Source organism: Prionailurus bengalensis, chromosome X (assembly GCF_016509475.1).
Source record: "Prionailurus bengalensis isolate Pbe53 chromosome X, Fcat_Pben_1.1_paternal_pri, whole genome shotgun sequence".
NCBI classification, from domain to species: domain Eukaryota; kingdom Metazoa; phylum Chordata; class Mammalia; order Carnivora; family Felidae; genus Prionailurus; species Prionailurus bengalensis.
In genome coordinates this window covers 42,743,071-42,760,425 of record NC_057361.1, presented here as the reverse complement: position 1 = coordinate 42,760,425, position 17,355 = coordinate 42,743,071, and the positions used below count along the sequence as shown (strand labels likewise).

Here is a 17,355-nt window from a genome sequence, read left to right as displayed (position 1 = left end):
AGAGAGGGAGAGAGAGAATCCCAAGCAGGCTCTGTCTGTGCTGTCAGTAGAGAACTCCATGCGGGGCTCCATCCCATGAACTGTGACATCATGACCTGAGCCGAAATCAAGAGTCAGATGCTTAATCAACAGAGCCACCCAGGTGCCCCTCAAAGAGACATTTTATTTTATTAAATTTTTTTAATGTTTATTTATTTAAATTTTTTATGTTTTTATTTTATTTTTGAGAGAGAGGAGAGAACATGAGCAGGGGAGGGGCAGAGAGAGAGGGAGACACAGGATCTGAAGCAGGCTCCAGGATCTGAGCTGTTGGCACAGAGCCCAATGCAGGGCTTGAACCCACGGATTGTGACATCATGACCTGAGCCAAAGTCAGACATTTAACAGACTGAGCCACCCAGGCGCCCCTCAGAGAGACATCTTAAGCAAGATCGTTTGAAAATCTTAATGTCTCTATGTAGGTAAGCATGAACCACGTATGCTTCCTTTTTTCTATGCAAGAATGTTGATATATGTGCTTAATCATCACAGACTTGTCAGGAGACCTAGAAAGGCAGATAGTATTCTAAAAATAGCATTGAACTGGGAGTCAGTAGATTGTTGTCTCCAAAGTCCACGACTGGAATTCCCTTGTACTTGAACTCCTTTGATTAACTAAATGCACTATGCTTTCCCTCACCAGGGAAACATTGTTTCACTGCCTCTTTATCTATGTAACTCCTGTGCATCCTTCCTAGGTCAGCTCACGCTTGACCTTTGCAGAGCTGCTCCCGAACCTGGATTGGGTGCATCTTGTAGCTTGAGCATGCTGTTCTCACAATACTGATTAGACTGTGTGTTAATTTCTTTCTTATTGGACACCATTGCCCACTAGCCTGGCTATGAGCTCCTTGAGTACAGTTACCATGTTCTGTTTACTTTTACATGACCCGCACCAAGTAAGTGCCTGGCACATGGTCAGTGCCCTAAACATTTGTAGAAAATGCCAGCTTCTCTGGTCATTAGTTTACTCATCTGTGAGTGGGTTAGGTTTGCTGACTTCTAGGAAGACTCCTACTAACAAAATTTATTGTTCTAGATTCTTCTACTGTTGTGATTCATCTGGCTATCATCTGTTACTAGGAGAAATGTGTGCTATCTGTATTATGCTGAAAATCTGTATTAGAGTTTATGTTATCTTAATACGTATTTAATTGCCAAAATAAATAGTAAAAAATTAAAAACAGGCAGGAAGCCTGCTACAGCTTTTGGCAAAGCCTTTCACATGTTGAAACTCACATCCTTACACATCCTCTCTTTCGTTTGGGGGGGCTCTTTGGGGGTTCACTCATAGGGTCTGGCTGAACCACCAGCTGGGGACTGTTTAGAGACTAGAGTCCACAAGACTAGAGGCTTGCTCACATCAAAAGACTGTCATACATGCTCCTTTATCCATCACTCATTCATTCAGGACGCTGTACTCTTTCCTTTTCCTCACTGCCTGCCTCATTTGCTGGTTAATCCTTGTTTCAGAACTCTAAATGTCTTTGGACCTCTTCTCTAGTTGACAGTTTCTCTTTTGGTGAACTTATCCAGTCTCTGTCTTCAGAGTATCTCCATAATCTAACCACCTTTTATCACCTCCCCTGCCGGCACGGCACCGGCACCGCTTGCCTGGACCACTATAGTAGCCTCCCCCTCACAGTCCTCTGTTCCTGCCCTCACACCTACAGCCTATTTTCTTCACAGCAGCCAGAGGGAGCCTGTTAAATCCTGTCAGATCATGGCCCTCCTCTGCTCATGACCCTTCCGTGGCTCCCCTGTCACTCAGAGTAAAAGCCAGAGTTCTCTCCGTGGCCCATGATACCCTACACGATCAGTCTCCCACCCCGTGTCTGACCTCACCTCCTGCTGCTCCCCCCTCCACTCACTGCTCACTTTGCACTCGCCTCACTGTTCCTCATGCACCAGGCACGTTCATGCTTCAGGGCCTTTGCACTGCCTGTTCTCTCTGCTTGTTATGCTCTTCCTCCAGCTATTGGTGCACCTCCTTCCCTCATCTTGGATCTGCATGCAAATGGCTTCTCAGTGAAGTTTCCCCCCACCATCCTATTACACGTTAGAAACTGCCCCAGCAATTTCTATCTGCATTCCCTCTTTTCCATGTTGTCTTTTGCTCCAAAGTATTTATCATCCTCTAATATACTTCATATTTCCCTTACTGTTTTTTTTAAGTAGGCTTCATGCCCAGCATGGAGCCCAACGTGGGGCTTGAAATCACAACCCTGAGATCAAGACCTGAGCTGAGATCGAGTCTCAGAGGCTTAACCAACTGAGCCACCCAGGCAGCCCTTCTTTACTTTTTTTTTAAGTTTATTTATTTTGAGAGAGAATGCACACGAGTGGTGGGAGGGGCAGAGAGAGGGGCAGAGAGAATCCCAACAGGGTCTGTGCTGTCAGCATGAGCCCGTTGTGGGGCTCAATCTCCTGAGCCCTGAGATCATGACCTAAGCCAAAATCAAGAGTTGGACACTTAACCAACTGAGCCACCCAGGTGCCCCATATTTTCCTTACTTAATTTTATTTATTTTGTCTCTTCTACTAGAATGACAACTCCCCAAACCTAGGTATGCTTATCCTTTTTGTTCAACACTGTCTCCCCAATGTCTGGAATAGGGCCAAGCACAGAGTGGGTGCTCAATATGTGTTTATTAGTTGATTGAATGGATGGTGTTGGGAGGGGGAGGCAGAAACAGATGAAATTTGTCCCAGTCCTGTCTACTCTGTCAGGAGTTGAGCCTCAGTTAAGATGAATCTGGACCTACCAGATCCAAAAGTAGACAGCACCACATACCCTGGGGGTGAGATCAGGTAAGGCATTCCAGGAGGAGGTAGTATCACTTGGGGTGGTCCTTGAAGGTTCCGTGGGACTCACAGAGATCTTGAGGTTCAGTGAAGCCTATGGGGTGGAGGACACAGGAAGCAGCACTTGGAAGGGATGAGGTGAATTCCAAAAGGATGAGAAAGGATGGGCTCGCTAACAAGGACAATCTGTCAGGGGCTCTGAATCCCAAGGGGATGACCCTGGATTTGGTCCTCAGAGATGTCATACCCTGGTCACTGACCCCCAAACAGCTCAGAGACCTCACACCCTGGACAAACATTCATACATAGCACTGAGACAATAATAATGAAGAGCTCATATTAATCGAGAGGTTGTTAATTTATTAGGGGAGCCTTGGATGGAGGACATTCAGACATGTAATTTTGGTCCCAAACCCAACTCAGGTCCCCCCAGTATGAAGAATGAAGTGCTGAAGTCCTCAGTCCTTGGAGATCTCTGGGCTTGGGTGAGAGTTTGCAGGCAGAAAGGGAGAGGGAGACATCACAGGGAACAGAATGGCAGAGGGCCAGCCTCAATCATGAGGAGATATAGTTGGACACCTCAATCAGGTTTCTGTCAGGGTCTCGGAAGTAGATGGACATAATGGGTCCTTTGGCCCCTGTTCTGGGGACTGGACCTTCCTCAATGGGGACATCACAAACCTGAAGTGGGAGGAGAACACAAAAGTCATTCATCACAGTCCATGTATGAGACCAAAATTCAATTCTTAGAAGACCCCTGATATCTTTCTGACTTCATCTCCTTCCATTCTCCCCTCCCTCACTCTGGCCATTTACCAGCTGTGTGGCCTCGATCATGGTACCTAACTGCTCTGTACCTCAATTTCCTAATCTGTAAAATGGGGATGATAAAATGGTGCCTAGTATTATCTAGTAAGTGGCAGAGCCAGAATTCAAACCCAGGTAGTCTGGGCCAAAGTCCATATTCTTAGCCCCTATGCTTTCCCCCACTTTACTTCCAAACTAGACTTTTTCACTGATACTTTCCAAAGAAAGAAATATATGCAAGACCTTATTCTGTGTTCCCCAAAAGGGGAACCAATGCTTCCTTTACATTAAACCATTTTAAGTGTTAGAAATACACCAAATTAAATATTCCCTCTTTAATCCTATTTCAATCCTCTTTTTCCTTTTTTTAAGTGTTTATTTTTGAGAGAGAGAGAGAATGAGTGGGGGAAGGGCAGAGAGAGCGGGAAACACAGAAGCAGGTTCCAGGCTCTGAGCTGTCAGCACAGAGCCCAACAAGGGGCTTGAACTCACAAACTGTGAGGTCATGACCTGAGCTGAAGTTGGATGCTTAACCAACTGAGCCATCCAAGTGCCTGTTTGTTTGTTTGTTTTTATTATTAAGTAATCTCTATACCCAATGTGCGGCTTGAACTCAGGACCCCAAGGTCAAGAGTTGCATACTCTTCCTACCGAGCCAGCCAGGTAGGTGCCCCCTATTTCAATCCTGATTCTATCAAGAAGAAAGTCTCTGGTGGATGCTACCAAGTCCTTAGCACCTCCCCAACCATTTGCCAAATCTCCCTTTGTAACATCAAGCCCAGAGGGTTCAGAGAAAGGAAGTGGATAGAATCTAATGACTGGTGTTTTTATAGCTGTTTGTTTTTACAGTTAACTTCCCTTTGTGTCAAGATATAATGGTCTGTTCATGTACTTGGTTGAACATTTGCTTTTTACATAAATGCATTTATGTAAAAAGAATTTAGGTTTGTATTCTTTACAAGAGTGATGTAAATGTATTTGTTTACATGAAAAAATGATGTCAGGAAAAAGAACGAGCAAATGGTTGTATACAGGCATGATCTGGATATGACAAAACCTGTTATGTCTGAAGTTTGAGGAACACCCAGCTGGGTCATGCATTCTGTTTTCACCATACCAGCAGCAGCTTCTCAAAAAGAATGGATGTCCAACTCACCTTTAGGTGCTGGACCATTTCCTCCAAAGGTACCTCTGTGATCAGACATATGTCCAGGGAGCCAGAAACTGGGTGAGCAGCTTTGGGTTCAAATTCCTTTCCCACCTCATGGAGGTTAAATTTCTGGTCTCCAAAACACAATGCTTTCCGTTCGCCCTATTTGGGAAGGAAGAACAACTGAGAACAACCTCCAAGGTTAAAAAAAAAAAAGGTAAAATGGGGCTTTTAATTAAAAACAACCTCCCTGGGGCACCTGGGTGGCTCAGTAAGTTAAGCGTCTGATTGTTGATTTTGGCTCAGGTCATGATCTCGCAGTTTGTGAGTTCGAGCCCCACATGGGGCTCTGAGCTGACAGCACTCAACCTGCTTGGGATTCTCTGTCTCCCTCTCTCTGCCCCTCCCCTGCTTGCTCTCTATCTCTCTATCTTAAAAATAAAAAAAAAATTTGTGCGGTGCCTGGGTGGCTCAGTTGGTTTTAGCATCCACCTTGGGCTCAGGTCATGATCTAGCAGTTTGTGAGTTTGAGCCCCACATTAGGCTCTTTGCTGTCAGTACAGAGCCTGCTTCAGACCCTCTGTCCCCTTCTCTTTCTGCCCCTCCTCTACTTGTTCTCTCTCTCTCTCTCTTTCTTTCTCTCTCTCTCTCTCTCAAAAATAAATGACTAAACTTAAAAAATATTTAAAAAATTTTAGGGGCGCCTGGGTGGCTCAGTCAGTTGAGCGTCTGACTTCAGCTCAGGTCATGATCTCATGGTTTGTGGGTTCCTGCCCTGCATATAGCTCTGTGCTGTCAGCATGTATCCCACTTCAGATCCTCTGCCCCCCCTCAAATGAATAAACATTTTTTTAAAAAAAGTAAACTCTCTACATCCAACATGGGGCTCAAACTCACAACTCTGAGATTAAGAGTCTCAAGCTCTACTGACTGAGCCAGCCAGGAGACCCATATATCTAAGAATGTTTTACTCTACACTCACCTTGATTAATAGTTTGGCTGCACATAGAATTCTAAGTTGAAATTTTCCCCTCAGAACCTTGAAATTTGGAGTGCCTAAGTGCTCAGTTGGTTAAGCATCCAACTCTTGATTTTGGCTCAGGTCATGATCTCACGCCTCGTGAGTTTGAGCCCCAGGTCAGGCTCTGTACTGACAGTGTGGAGCCTGCTTGGGATTCTCTCTCTCTGCCTCTGCCCTGCTCATACATGATCTCTCTCTCTTTCTCTCAAAATAAAGTTTAAAAAAAATCTTGAAATTGTTCTATTGTCTTCTGGTCTCTGATGTGACTCATGGGCAATCTGGTATCTGCATATTTCTTTTCCCTTTGTAGTTGAACTACTTTTCTTTTTTTTAATATAGTTTTAATTTTTTTAAATATTTATTGAGAGAGAGAGAGCAAGAGTGAGCACACAAGCAGGGGAGGCGCAGAGAGAAGGAGAGAGAATCCCAAGTAGGCTCCACACAATCAGTGCAGAGCCCGATGCACAGCCCGAACTCATGAACTGTGAGATCGTGACTTAAACTGAGATCAATAGTTGGACGCTTAACCGATTGAGCCACCTAGGTGCCCCTAACTACTTTTCTTTTTAACTTCTTTGAAAGCTCTTACGATATTCATTTCCACTTTGATGTTCTGTAACTTCCCAAGAACATATGTAAGTGTCAATGTGCTGGATACTCTTCCACACAAAGACTGGAAAGTTCTCTTGCGTTACTTTTATGACAGTTTCCTCCCTACCTTTTTCTCCATTCTGTCTCTGGAAGTTCCACTATTTAGAATTTGGAATCTCCTACATTGATCCTTTGCATTTTTCTCATAGATTTCCTCTGAGGTTGTTTTTTGTTGTTTTTTTTTTGTTTTGTTTTGTTTTGTTTTTTTGAGGGGAAGGGGGCTGAAAAATATTATAACCAAATTCTACTTCACTTGCAATTTGCATATGGGAAAGTGATTACCTTGAAAGCTGTGACTTCCATGCCCAGGATCTTGGAATAAAACATCGTGGTGTCTTTGATACTCTTTACTGTCATCACAATGTGGTCCAGTCTATGGATAAGACATGGGGAAGGAGTCTGACTGCTGTTCCTCCATGACTTAAAAAAAAATTCAAAAGAGATCACATTGCCACTGGTCACACCCAAATTTCCTGTTTCCTTCTCAGCTCCCCTCATCTCCACAATGACTATACTTCCTCCTCAACCCCATTTCCAGGGAAAAGTCCTGGGAAAAAACTTGAGAGTCTTATCACCCATGTGTAGATTCACAAGAGTCTGCCATGATCATTCTCTACTGTTTTCTTATTCTCTTTCCCCCTCTAGAGGGCTAGAGATGAAGTTTAGAGAAGTGGAGACCAAGAAAAAACCCTCTCTTGTTGTCCCCAAGCTGGAATTCATATCTTTTGCAAGGAATGACAGGACACAGAGGAGCCCCAACCCCTAAAAGTACAAGCCCTCTGTTGGCCAATTTTACTCAGTACCCTTTTTTCTCACTCCTCAGCTATGCCAGGACTGGAAGGGAGCATCTCAGATGAAATAAATGTTTCTAAGGCATGTGTATTTCCAGAGTCACCTTGATACCTAGAGGGAGGGCACACCTCCCCCCTTCTTACTTCCTGCCCTCAGCACACTTCCCACCTGACCTTTCTCTTGATTTGCATTCTTTAGTAATTTGTACATTTACACTACATGTGCTGCAGGATTATAAGGTGCCTGTGGTCTGGCACTATAGCACAATATAGTGGTTAATAGAACAGATTTGGGGAGCCAGACTGATGTTTAATTAATCTTGCTGTGCCTTGGTTTCCTTCTGTAAAATGTGCATGATTATATATATATATATATATATATATATATATATATATATATGATTATTGTGAACATTAAAAAAAATTGTATTTTTAAGGGCTTAGAACCATGCCTGACACATAGCAAGTACTATAAGAGTCAACGATGATGATGATGTTGTCATGGTCATCTTGTTAAATTTCAGATTCCCTTCCATGGCCCTTAGTCTCTACAGCCCCATCCATTTCTTTTGAACTCCAAGCTACATTGTCTTTTGCCTGTTCTCATAAGGGCAATCTTTGTATCTTTGGCCTCAGGGCCTTATGCATATCTAATGCATATGCTATTATCTGTCTCTAGGACTAGAATATAAGTTACATAAGGGTAGAGATTTCTCTCTGTTTTGTTCCCCACTGTGTCCCAAACAACTAGCAGATGTTCAGTAATATCTGTTAAATTAGTGGATATCTACTACAACAATTAGGCCCAGCGCCTAGCACAAAGTCTGACTTCTACTCCACTCTACTCTACTCTACTCTACTCCATTCCATTCCATTCCATTCCATTTTACCCTATACTATTATATTCATTCCATTCCACTGTGTTCCATTCTATTCAAACCATTACATTTTAAACAATTGATTTCACTGAGCCCCAACTGTAAAAAATGCTGTGCTGTTGTATTTTCATGAGTGGAAGAGGTGTTAGCAATGTTGCTGAGTTTTACTGTCCTGGTGGATACAGAGGATCCACTGGGACACAGAAGCAGTATAATGAGAAAATGACTGGCATTTGGGCTCCATTGAAAATAAAGTAGAATGCTAAAAACCTTTTAATGTCTGTAGGGTCTGTAATAGCACCCCCTTCTCATTTCTGATATTGGTAATTTATATTTTTTTCTGTTAAAAATTTGAGAGAAAACAGGGGCGCCTGGGTGGCTCAGTTGGTTAAGTGTCCGACTTCGGCTCCGGTCATGATCTCACACTCCGTGAGTTCGAGCCCCGCGTCGGGCTCTGTGCTGACAGCTCAGAGCCTGGAGCCTGTTTCAGATTCTGTGTCTCCCTCTCTCTCTGACCCTCCCCTGTGCATGCTCTGTCTCTCTCTGTCTCAAAAATAAATAAACGTTAAAAAAAATTATAAAAAAAAATTTGAGAGAAAACAGACATTACTAATATTTTATTAATCTGTTCAAAGAATGAATTTATGACCTTGTCAATTTTCTCCAATGTATGTTTGCTTTCTATTTTACCAGTTTCTGCTCTTTATAATTCCTTCCTTCCACTTTCATAAACGTAAATTTGCTGTTCCGTTTCTAGCTTCTTGATAAGGAAGCTCAGATCATTGGTTTTCAATTTTCCTCATCTCTGCATTTAGAACTCTAGATTACCCACTAAGCACAGCTTTAGCCATAACCCCCAATTTTGGTAGTCTATTGGAAATCAACTCAACCCATTCCTCCCATTTTCAGTGCCTGCCAGCTCAGACTCACTCCCCAGATTCTGGTTTGCAAAGAAGGAACTCCATCCTCACAAATTCAAGGATGAGCAGGGCTGGTTCTCTTAAGGACCCAGAAGAAGGCCAGTGTGGTTTAGAATCCAAGAGTGAGTGAGGCATGAGTAGGTGGAGAAGGCAAGGGCCAGATAGTTCAGGGTTGTTGAGGCGAGGTGAGGGAGGCTGGTTTATAAAAAGATCATCAGGACATAGTAATCATATAAGGCTTACTCTTTGCCAAGCCCTGTTCTAAGCACTACATGAAATGTAATCCATCTTATTCCCCACAGCAAATCTCTCTATATAATAGAGTGCCCAGAACACGATGTCCTCCCTCCTGCCTCCTCTTTTTCTACAGAATCCTCTACAAGGTCTCCTTCAGGGTGTCAGGGGCCCCTGGAATTCTCCTGGCAAAGTTCAAGGTCAGTGCCCTGTTTTCTGGCCCCTTCCCACACTGCCCCATCTTGATGTTCCTGGCCAAACTGGCTCCCTGGAGCCACCCTGAGGGAGCAAAGCAGTCATCCCTCAGCTCAGGGCCACTCCTGCAGACGTGTTGCAGTCTGACTGAGTTAGAACAGGGCCTTTCCATGTCCCTCTGCTGCCCTCTGCTTGTCTTTGAAAGAGGAAGAGAGAGGAGGACCGGGAAAATGGATGTCCGCACTTCAGGATAGCCCACAGAGAAAGGAAACCGGTTACCAGGCCTGGGCTAGGCAATTCCCAGCCTTGGGGCAAACGCCTATGCCCCAGGCCCCTGGGATCACCCCACTCACCTGCTTCTCCAAAGTCCTGCCCCACATCCTGGCTGGCAGCCTGGAGGGCAGACGGCACAGCATGGCAGGCTAGGTGTCTTTGCCCTGGAGCCTCCAGACAACCCTTTGGCTCAGTGCCTAGAGATCAAGGGGCAGAAATGGGAGGGCCCCAGGCTTAGGACTGCTGGTAGTAACAGAAGTCGGCAGTATAAGAACTCTGATATAAAACTCAGGGCCGTGAAAGTAAAAGCTTAAGGTGTGACTTGGTCAGCTCAGGCCACCATAACAAAGCACCACAGACTGGGGGGCTTAAACAACAGAAATTAGTTTTCTCACAGTTCTGGAGGCCCAAAGTCTGAGATCAGGTGCTAGCAGGATCACATTATGGTAACATCTCTCTTTCTGGCTTGAAGAGGACCACCTTCTCTCTGTGTCCTCACATGGTGGAGAGAAAGAGCAGGCTCTGGTTTCTTATAAGGGCATCAATCCCATCATGAGGACCCCACCCTCATGACCTCATCTAACCCTAAACACCCCCCCAAAGGCTTCACCTCTGAATACCATGACACTGGGGGTTAGGGCTTCAACATAAGGATTTGGGGGGACACAAACATTTGGTCCATAACAAGGTGTATGTGTAAGGGATTGCTTTGTAATAACACAGAAAAATCACCCATCCCAAGTATGGTGGGGGGATCTTTATTCTAGGGTGCGAGACTTCTGATCTCCTTAGGCTTGTGTCCCCAGAATATGAGACCCCTGATCTATTTGGGAGTCAGAGTTTGTGTCCAGGGTGTGAAGTTAAAAGCTATCTGGGTTAAGATATGACCACTCTGGCTTATGGGTCTGTTTCTGAGCCGAGATCTCTAAGCTGTTAAGTGCTCTGTGTCCCAGGGTGCAATGTTTCTGAGTTCTTTCAGGGTGTGAACTCTCAGATTTTCCCCATCCCCAGTCATCCCTTTACCATGCCCTCTCCCAACACTGCTGAGAGGGAACATTCATCAGTCCCACTGTTGTTTACCTTACCCTGAACTGAGTTCCCTGTGTGTGGTGGTGGTGGTGGTGGTGGTTTATTTGTCTAGCTCCTGGGGCATGGGGCATGTGAGTTTGAAATTTTCCTAGGCACACCCCAGATATACCCCCCCCACACACACACAAGTTCTCTGTGCTATGCTTATTGACTTTAGCATATGATTTTCCCCTTATAATACATGAATATAGGTTTGCATAAAAAGTTTCAACAGTACATCAGTATATGGACTACAAGGACATCCTCCAGTCTGCAAAAATTACCACTGAGGACAGTTGCTGGTGTTTCCTTACACTCGCGCACACGTGTCACCATAACCAGCCCCCACCTGCTTTTCTTTGTCAACAGCCTGTCCTGTGGAAGGCACACACAGGTCTCACTCATTCTGTCTCACACCCAGCGGGTGCTCTGTGGTAGAATATGAACCCCCAGCATTCATGTCACTGTGAAAGTCATTGGCTATATTATAGGTGGACATTTACAAGGTTGTCCCAATTGTTGGCTCCTACCAGCCTTATGCACACAGCTCTGAAAATGTACATGCATGTTAGAGTTAGAAGTGGAATTGAGGGGTCAGAGGGTTCATTCATTCACCAAACACCTAATGAGTGCGTTCTGTGTACTGACTGCTGTTCTAGGTGCTGCGGTGACATTAAAGAACTAGATGGACAAATGTCCTTGCCCACATGGAGCTGACATTCTAGTTGGGGAGGAAGAGGGTGTAAAATGTTGATTTCCATAAATGTTTCACAAGATCCTGGAAGGTTTTACTCCCATTAATGGTGCCTTTACTGGCTTCCTCTCCACTACTCCCTGCAGGCTGGAGTCTGTCGCGGGAGGCTAGCTGTCTTGGTCTTTGCTCTCTACAAAATCTGCAGGGTCTGGGGCTGGGATGGTCTATTTGGGAATGTGGATATATATTTGTGTGTGGTTGGGGAGGAGGCTATGGGAATTGAATGGTCCACTGGAGAGAGTGAGGGGAAATAGGAATAGAAGAGGTCACTTGGTGGTGTGGGCCAGAGCTAGGGACACAATGATCCGCTGAATTAGGTATGAACATCCACTCTCAGGTCACATCCACAGAGGGTGTGGGGGAGTAGCAATGCTGAGGAATCCAGTACTGTCTTAGAATATACCATCGTGTGGACACCCTTCAGGTCACAGAGATAGTGGTGTGCATAATTCTGGAGTCACACAGAGTGGAGTGTGAACAGTCGTGGAGCCACATAGATAGGGGTGTGGCCACCACATGAGGTAGTATACTCTAGGGGGTGGACAGCCTTGGGTTACTCAGATGGGGGTCTGGGCAATCCAGAAGTCACACACTGTAGGGAGTGTTTACTCCTTGAATCATACACACTGAAGTCTGCACACTCTTGAGGTCATGCATAGTGGGTAGTAGACACTTCTGGGGTCAGATTGACTACCATGTTGACACTATAGTAGTCAAACAAAGTGGGAAGCAGATGGTCCTGGGGTCAAACAGATTTGCATATGGACACTTCTGGGGTCACACATGCTAGGGAGTAGACACTCCTGAGTCACCCAGACTGGCTAATAGACATTCACAGGGTCACACATGCCAGGGTGTGGACATTCCAGGGGTCAGATAGCAGATTGGATTGTGGAGATTTTGGGGTCATTCAGACTGGGATGTGGGCACTCCTGGACTCAGCCTAAGGTGTAGGCGACTATGAGGTAAGAATGGATAGGTGTGGACAGACATGATGTCACAAAGATGGGGGGTTGAACATTCCTGGAGTCACTCATGCTGGAGTGTGGACAGACATAGGGTCACTCAGAGGTGTGAACACTCCAAGGGTTCTGTTACACACACTGGAGAGTGGAAATCTCTGGGGTCACAGGGGGAGTTTGGGACTCTTTAAGTTAAAAACACTGGGAAATGGAGACTCCTAAAAGCACACATATTGTGGATTGGGCATTCTTTGTGTTACATAGACTGGGATGTGAACATCTATGGTGTTATACAGACTGAGGAGTAGACACTCCTGGGATTGTAGTGACTGAGGTAGGGACAGTTACCTGGTCAAATAAATGATGTGTTGGCACCCCTCAGGTCAGAAACTGAGGTGCAGACACTCCTGTGGTCACAGAGTGATTGATGGATACTCCCTGGTGTAGACTTAGGAGTGGACACTGCTGAGATCAGACTATAGTGTGGATGGCCATGGGATCACACAAACCAGGATGTGAATTGTCTTGGGGTCACACAGACTGGGTGTAGACATCCCTGCAGTCACGCAAATGGATACTTGGACACTAATGGGGTCACACGGAAAGGAGAACAGACTGTCATGGAATCACACATGCTGGGGACTTGACACTTCTGGAGTCACTCACATGAGGGTTTGAATACTCACTGTCATAGACTAACGTGTGGACACTTTCGGTGTCACACAACTTGGGAGGTGGGCACTCCTGGGATTACACATACTGGTGTATGGACACAACTGTGGTCACACAGATTGAGTTTTGGACACTGCTGGAGTTACACACACTGGGATGGGGACACCTCTGGCATCACACACATGGGTGTGCACGTTCATGATGTCACACAGAATGAGAGGACGCTCCTGGGGTCACACAGATTGGGGAGGGAATGATGCTAGAGGTGTGCATTTGTTGACCCTGATTAAGGGGAGAAAGTTTAGGAGTGCCTGAGTGGCTCAGTTGGTTGAATGTCTGACTTTGGCTTAGGTCAGGATCTCACAGTTCTTGGGTTCAAACCATGCATCAGGCTGTGCTGACAGCTCAGAGCCTGGAGCCTGCTTTGGATTCTGTGTCCCTCTCTCTCTTAGCCCCTCTTCTGCTAGCACTCTGTCTCTAAAACATGAATAAATGTTGGAAAAAAAGTTTTAGGGGCGGCTGGGTGGCTCAGTCAGTTAGGCAACCGGCTTTGGCTCAGGTCACGATCTCACGGTTCATGAGTTCCAGTCCCCCATCAAGCTCTGTGCTGACAGTCTGCTCTGGATTCTGTCTCCTCTCTCTGCCCCTCCTCTGCTCACACACTGTCTCTCTCTCAAAAATGAATAAACATTTAAAAAATTTGTTTTCAAAAGAAGAGAAAAATTAAGGTGCCTGGGTGGCTCAGTCGGTTGAGCATCGGACTTCAGCTCGGGTCATGATCTCACGGTTCATGAGTTCGAGCCCCATGTTGGGCTCTGTGCTGACAGCTCAGAGCCTGGAGCTCAGATTCTGTGTCTCCCTCTCTCTATGCTCCTAACCCACTTGCATTCTGTCTCTGTCTCTCTCAAAAATAAATAAACATTAAAAAAAATAATAATAATGAAAAGAGGAGAAAGTTTGAATACCACCTGTTAAAAGTACTTAAACAAGGAGGCCATTAGACTGAGGGGGCTCTGATGCCTTCGTAGCCTCAGTAAAGCAAACCAAAACCTAAGCCAGAACTTGTATCCAAGAAATCGAAATTTAAGAACAACCAGGGGCGCCTGGGTGGCGCAGTCGGTTGAGCGTCCGACTTCAGCCAGGTCACGATCTCGCGGTCCGTGAGTTCGAGCCCCACGTCGGGCTCTGGGTTGATGGCTCAGAGCCTGGAGCCTGTTTCTGATTCTGCGTCTCCCTCTCTCTCTGCCCCTCCCCCGTTCATGCTCTGTCTCTCTCTGTCCCAAAAATAAATAAACGTTGAAAAAAAAATTTTTTAAGAACAACCAATTGCAAATAGCCAAGTAGGCTTTCCCCTATAAGAGCAACCGCTTCAGCTATAACCAATCAAATAATCTCCCTTTGCTTCCAGTTTGTCCCATAAAAGACTTGCACCTGGCTCCTGTCCACTTCCTAACCACTTCCGGTTTGGCCCTGCTTAGTTCCAATTGACTTCTGCTCCAATAAAGTCCTGAAAATTTAAATGTGCTTCATCTTATCTTTTAACACACGTGAGCCATGCACAGGACAAGCTCTAGAATGTGGGGCTCACTATTAATTGCCTTGGAAGACCCCAAAGACAGACTCTTTTCAGGGGTGTTGTGGATGCCTGAGGAAGAGAAATATCTATAATCTGTTGCTTGGAAGGTCTGCAGTGCCTATGACCTAGAGTTTCTCATTTCTCTTCAGAGTTGATCTTATTCAGTTTCCTTACCTGTGAAAGGGGGATCATTTGTGTCCCATCTCCTTTGCCAAGACAGTTTTAGGGTGAAGTTCTTAAGCTGAAACTGCTTTTTTTTTTTAACATTTATTTATTTTTGAGAGAGAGAGGCAGATCATGAGCGGGGGAGGGGCATAGAGAGAGATACACACACAGAACCCGAAGCAGGCCCCAAGCTCTGAGCTGTCAGCACAGAGCAGGGCCCAAACCCACGAACTGTGAGATCATGACCCGAGCTGAAGTCGGAAGCTTAACCCACTGAGCCACCCAGGTGCCCTGAAATCACTTTGTAAAATAAAGCACCAGGCCTAGGACTCTTCCTAAAATTCAAGGCAGTGAGCTGGCTGGTCAAGGTGGTATGGGGCAAGGAGCTGGGAGAGTGGACACCTAGTTTGTAATCATGGATCTGTGTCACCTTGAGCAAGTCACATGCCTGTACTGATCCTCAGGTTTCTTGGAGACAGTGCCCATCTGACAGCGTGTCACAGTGACAGCTGGTTGTCCCCAAATGTTATGCTTCATCTGCCCAAATGTTGAGTTGTTGCAAAGCACTGCCGAACCAGAAATTACATGACATTTCCCACACACGCACCCCCTTGCACCTGGGTAGGGCTACGCGACCAGTCCTCCCAAATGACTTGAGCTAAAATGATGTGTGTCCTTCAGGAACAGGGGTGTTCTCTCCATTTGCTCTTGGTCCATCTTTTGGAGGTCTACAGCTCCAGCAGAGAGTGAAACCGCTGACATTGTGGCATTGGTCCATTATTGAAGAATGAATTCCTGCATACACATGTAGTGTCGTGTGGATCAAATCCTCTGCAGAAATGGGCTCTGTAAGCTGAGGACCTCATGGGCGGGGGAATACTCTCCCAGGAGGGCCTCCTGGCTTCTAGGAGCTGGTCTTCCTTCTTTTACAGCAGGCAGAGCTCTGGCCAGGGTGAAGGGGCTGGGAGGACATCACCTGCACCTCCAAGCTGCACTGGCTCCACTGCAGGGGGCCCTGGATGCAGAGCCCTGTTCTTCAGAGATCTACAGGAGAATGAGGTTCTGTTGCTCTGTGGCTTGGCGTGGCTTTATTTTTTTTTTTAATTTAGTTTTTATTTTTTCAAAATGTTTATTTATTTATTTATTTTGAGAGACTGAGAGAGGGCATGAGCAGGGGAGGGGCAGCGAGAATCCCAAAGTGGGCTCGATCCCCATGAACCATGAAATCGTGACCTGAACTGAAATCAAGAGTTGGACGCTTAACTGACTGAACCACCCAAGTGCCCCATTGGCGTGGCTTTAATAAGGGGCTTCAGGGTACATCAAGGGTTGGTATAATTCACCTACTCCTTTCCGTAGATGGATTAAAGATAGCTCTGATTTCACTAAATGTCTCCAATAGAGGATTTCTTTTTCTCCTTAGGTTGTGGCACCTGCTGCTGAGTGACTGAGACCCAACATGCTTCCTGCTCACCACTGGTCCAAGCACTTCTCCCAGGACAAAGCCCCAGAAGAACCAGTGGGGCAGCAGCCAGGGCTTCCCAACCATGGCCACGTTCAGGGCCATTTGATGTTCCTACAAACATAGGCCCCGTGCAATGTGCTGCGGCAGTGTTTACTTAGGAAGTATACTTTTACCCCCAAGGAAAATGCCTGCCTTTCCACCAGGTCCAGTTTGTGAGGACTTCAGGGAAGACATTTAAACCACATAGGCTCTGTGGCTCAGTTTCCTTGTTCGTAAAAATGGTGTGCTATGACCTAACCTGGCTGTCCCAAAAGGTAGTTAAGAGATTATGTGAAAAGGGTCTTTCTCAGGCATTCTTCCCCCTGTAATGAACAGAAAGCTCTGCCAGAGTGCATTCCAGTGAGAGGGGTTTATTTTTTCCCATTACCAGGAAATTTGAGATTGACAGTCTCAGGTTCAATAATATTGTAAGAGGAGTCAAAGTTTCCTTCACTTTTCATCATGACCATCTTTAAGCCTGCTGACCTTTTTCTTCATGTTTCTTGCCTCATGGTCCCAAAATGGCTGCTGTACTTCTAGATGTCACATCTACATCCAATGCAGGAAAAAGAGATCAGAACAAAGGCTTTCTCCTAATGAGGCATTGTCTTTTTATTTGGTGTGGACAGCCCTCCCTATAGAATATCCCTTATATCTCATTAGCCAAAACTGCACCAGATTCCCTCCACAGTTTGTCACTATCCAAAGGAAGCAAAATTGCTATGACTGGTTTAAACCAATCATAATCCATCCCCTTGGTCCAGGGGAGGGACTTATGCTCCTTAAGAACAGGGGCCCTCCACTTACCACCTGAAGAAATTGGGGATGGAGTAGTGGAAAGGGAGGGAATGGGGGTAAGGATTATAGGGAGGCAGTGGAAAACATTGGCT

General features: G+C 45.6%; 1 protein-coding gene and 1 long non-coding RNA gene across 3 annotated transcripts; one reads left to right on the top strand and one right to left on the bottom strand.

The window, feature by feature from the left end:
• Positions 1-2,485: 2,485 nt before the first annotated feature.
• GLOD5 (glyoxalase domain containing 5) lies at positions 2,486-9,942 on the bottom strand. 2 transcript variants are annotated; one of them, XM_043570387.1, is made up of 4 exons: positions 9,845-9,942; positions 6,756-6,893; positions 4,808-4,963; positions 2,486-3,525 (listed from the first exon to the last, which is right to left on the bottom strand). In XM_043570387.1, exons 1-4 carry the CDS (start codon positions 9,905-9,907, stop codon positions 3,400-3,402), a joined length of 483 nt encoding a protein of 160 aa, XP_043426322.1. In that variant the 5' UTR covers positions 9,908-9,942; the 3' UTR covers positions 2,486-3,399. The 2 variants fall into 2 exon arrangements, with proteins under 2 accessions (XP_043426322.1, XP_043426321.1); XM_043570386.1 differs by lacking the exon at positions 9,845-9,942 and having other exon boundaries at positions 6,756-7,067.
• Positions 8,765-17,062, top strand: LOC122477416. Its single transcript, XR_006295693.1, has 2 exons — positions 8,765-9,496; positions 16,385-17,062. It is a non-coding gene; the product is annotated as an uncharacterized LOC122477416 (long non-coding RNA).
• The last annotated feature ends 293 nt before the right edge of the window (positions 17,063-17,355 follow it).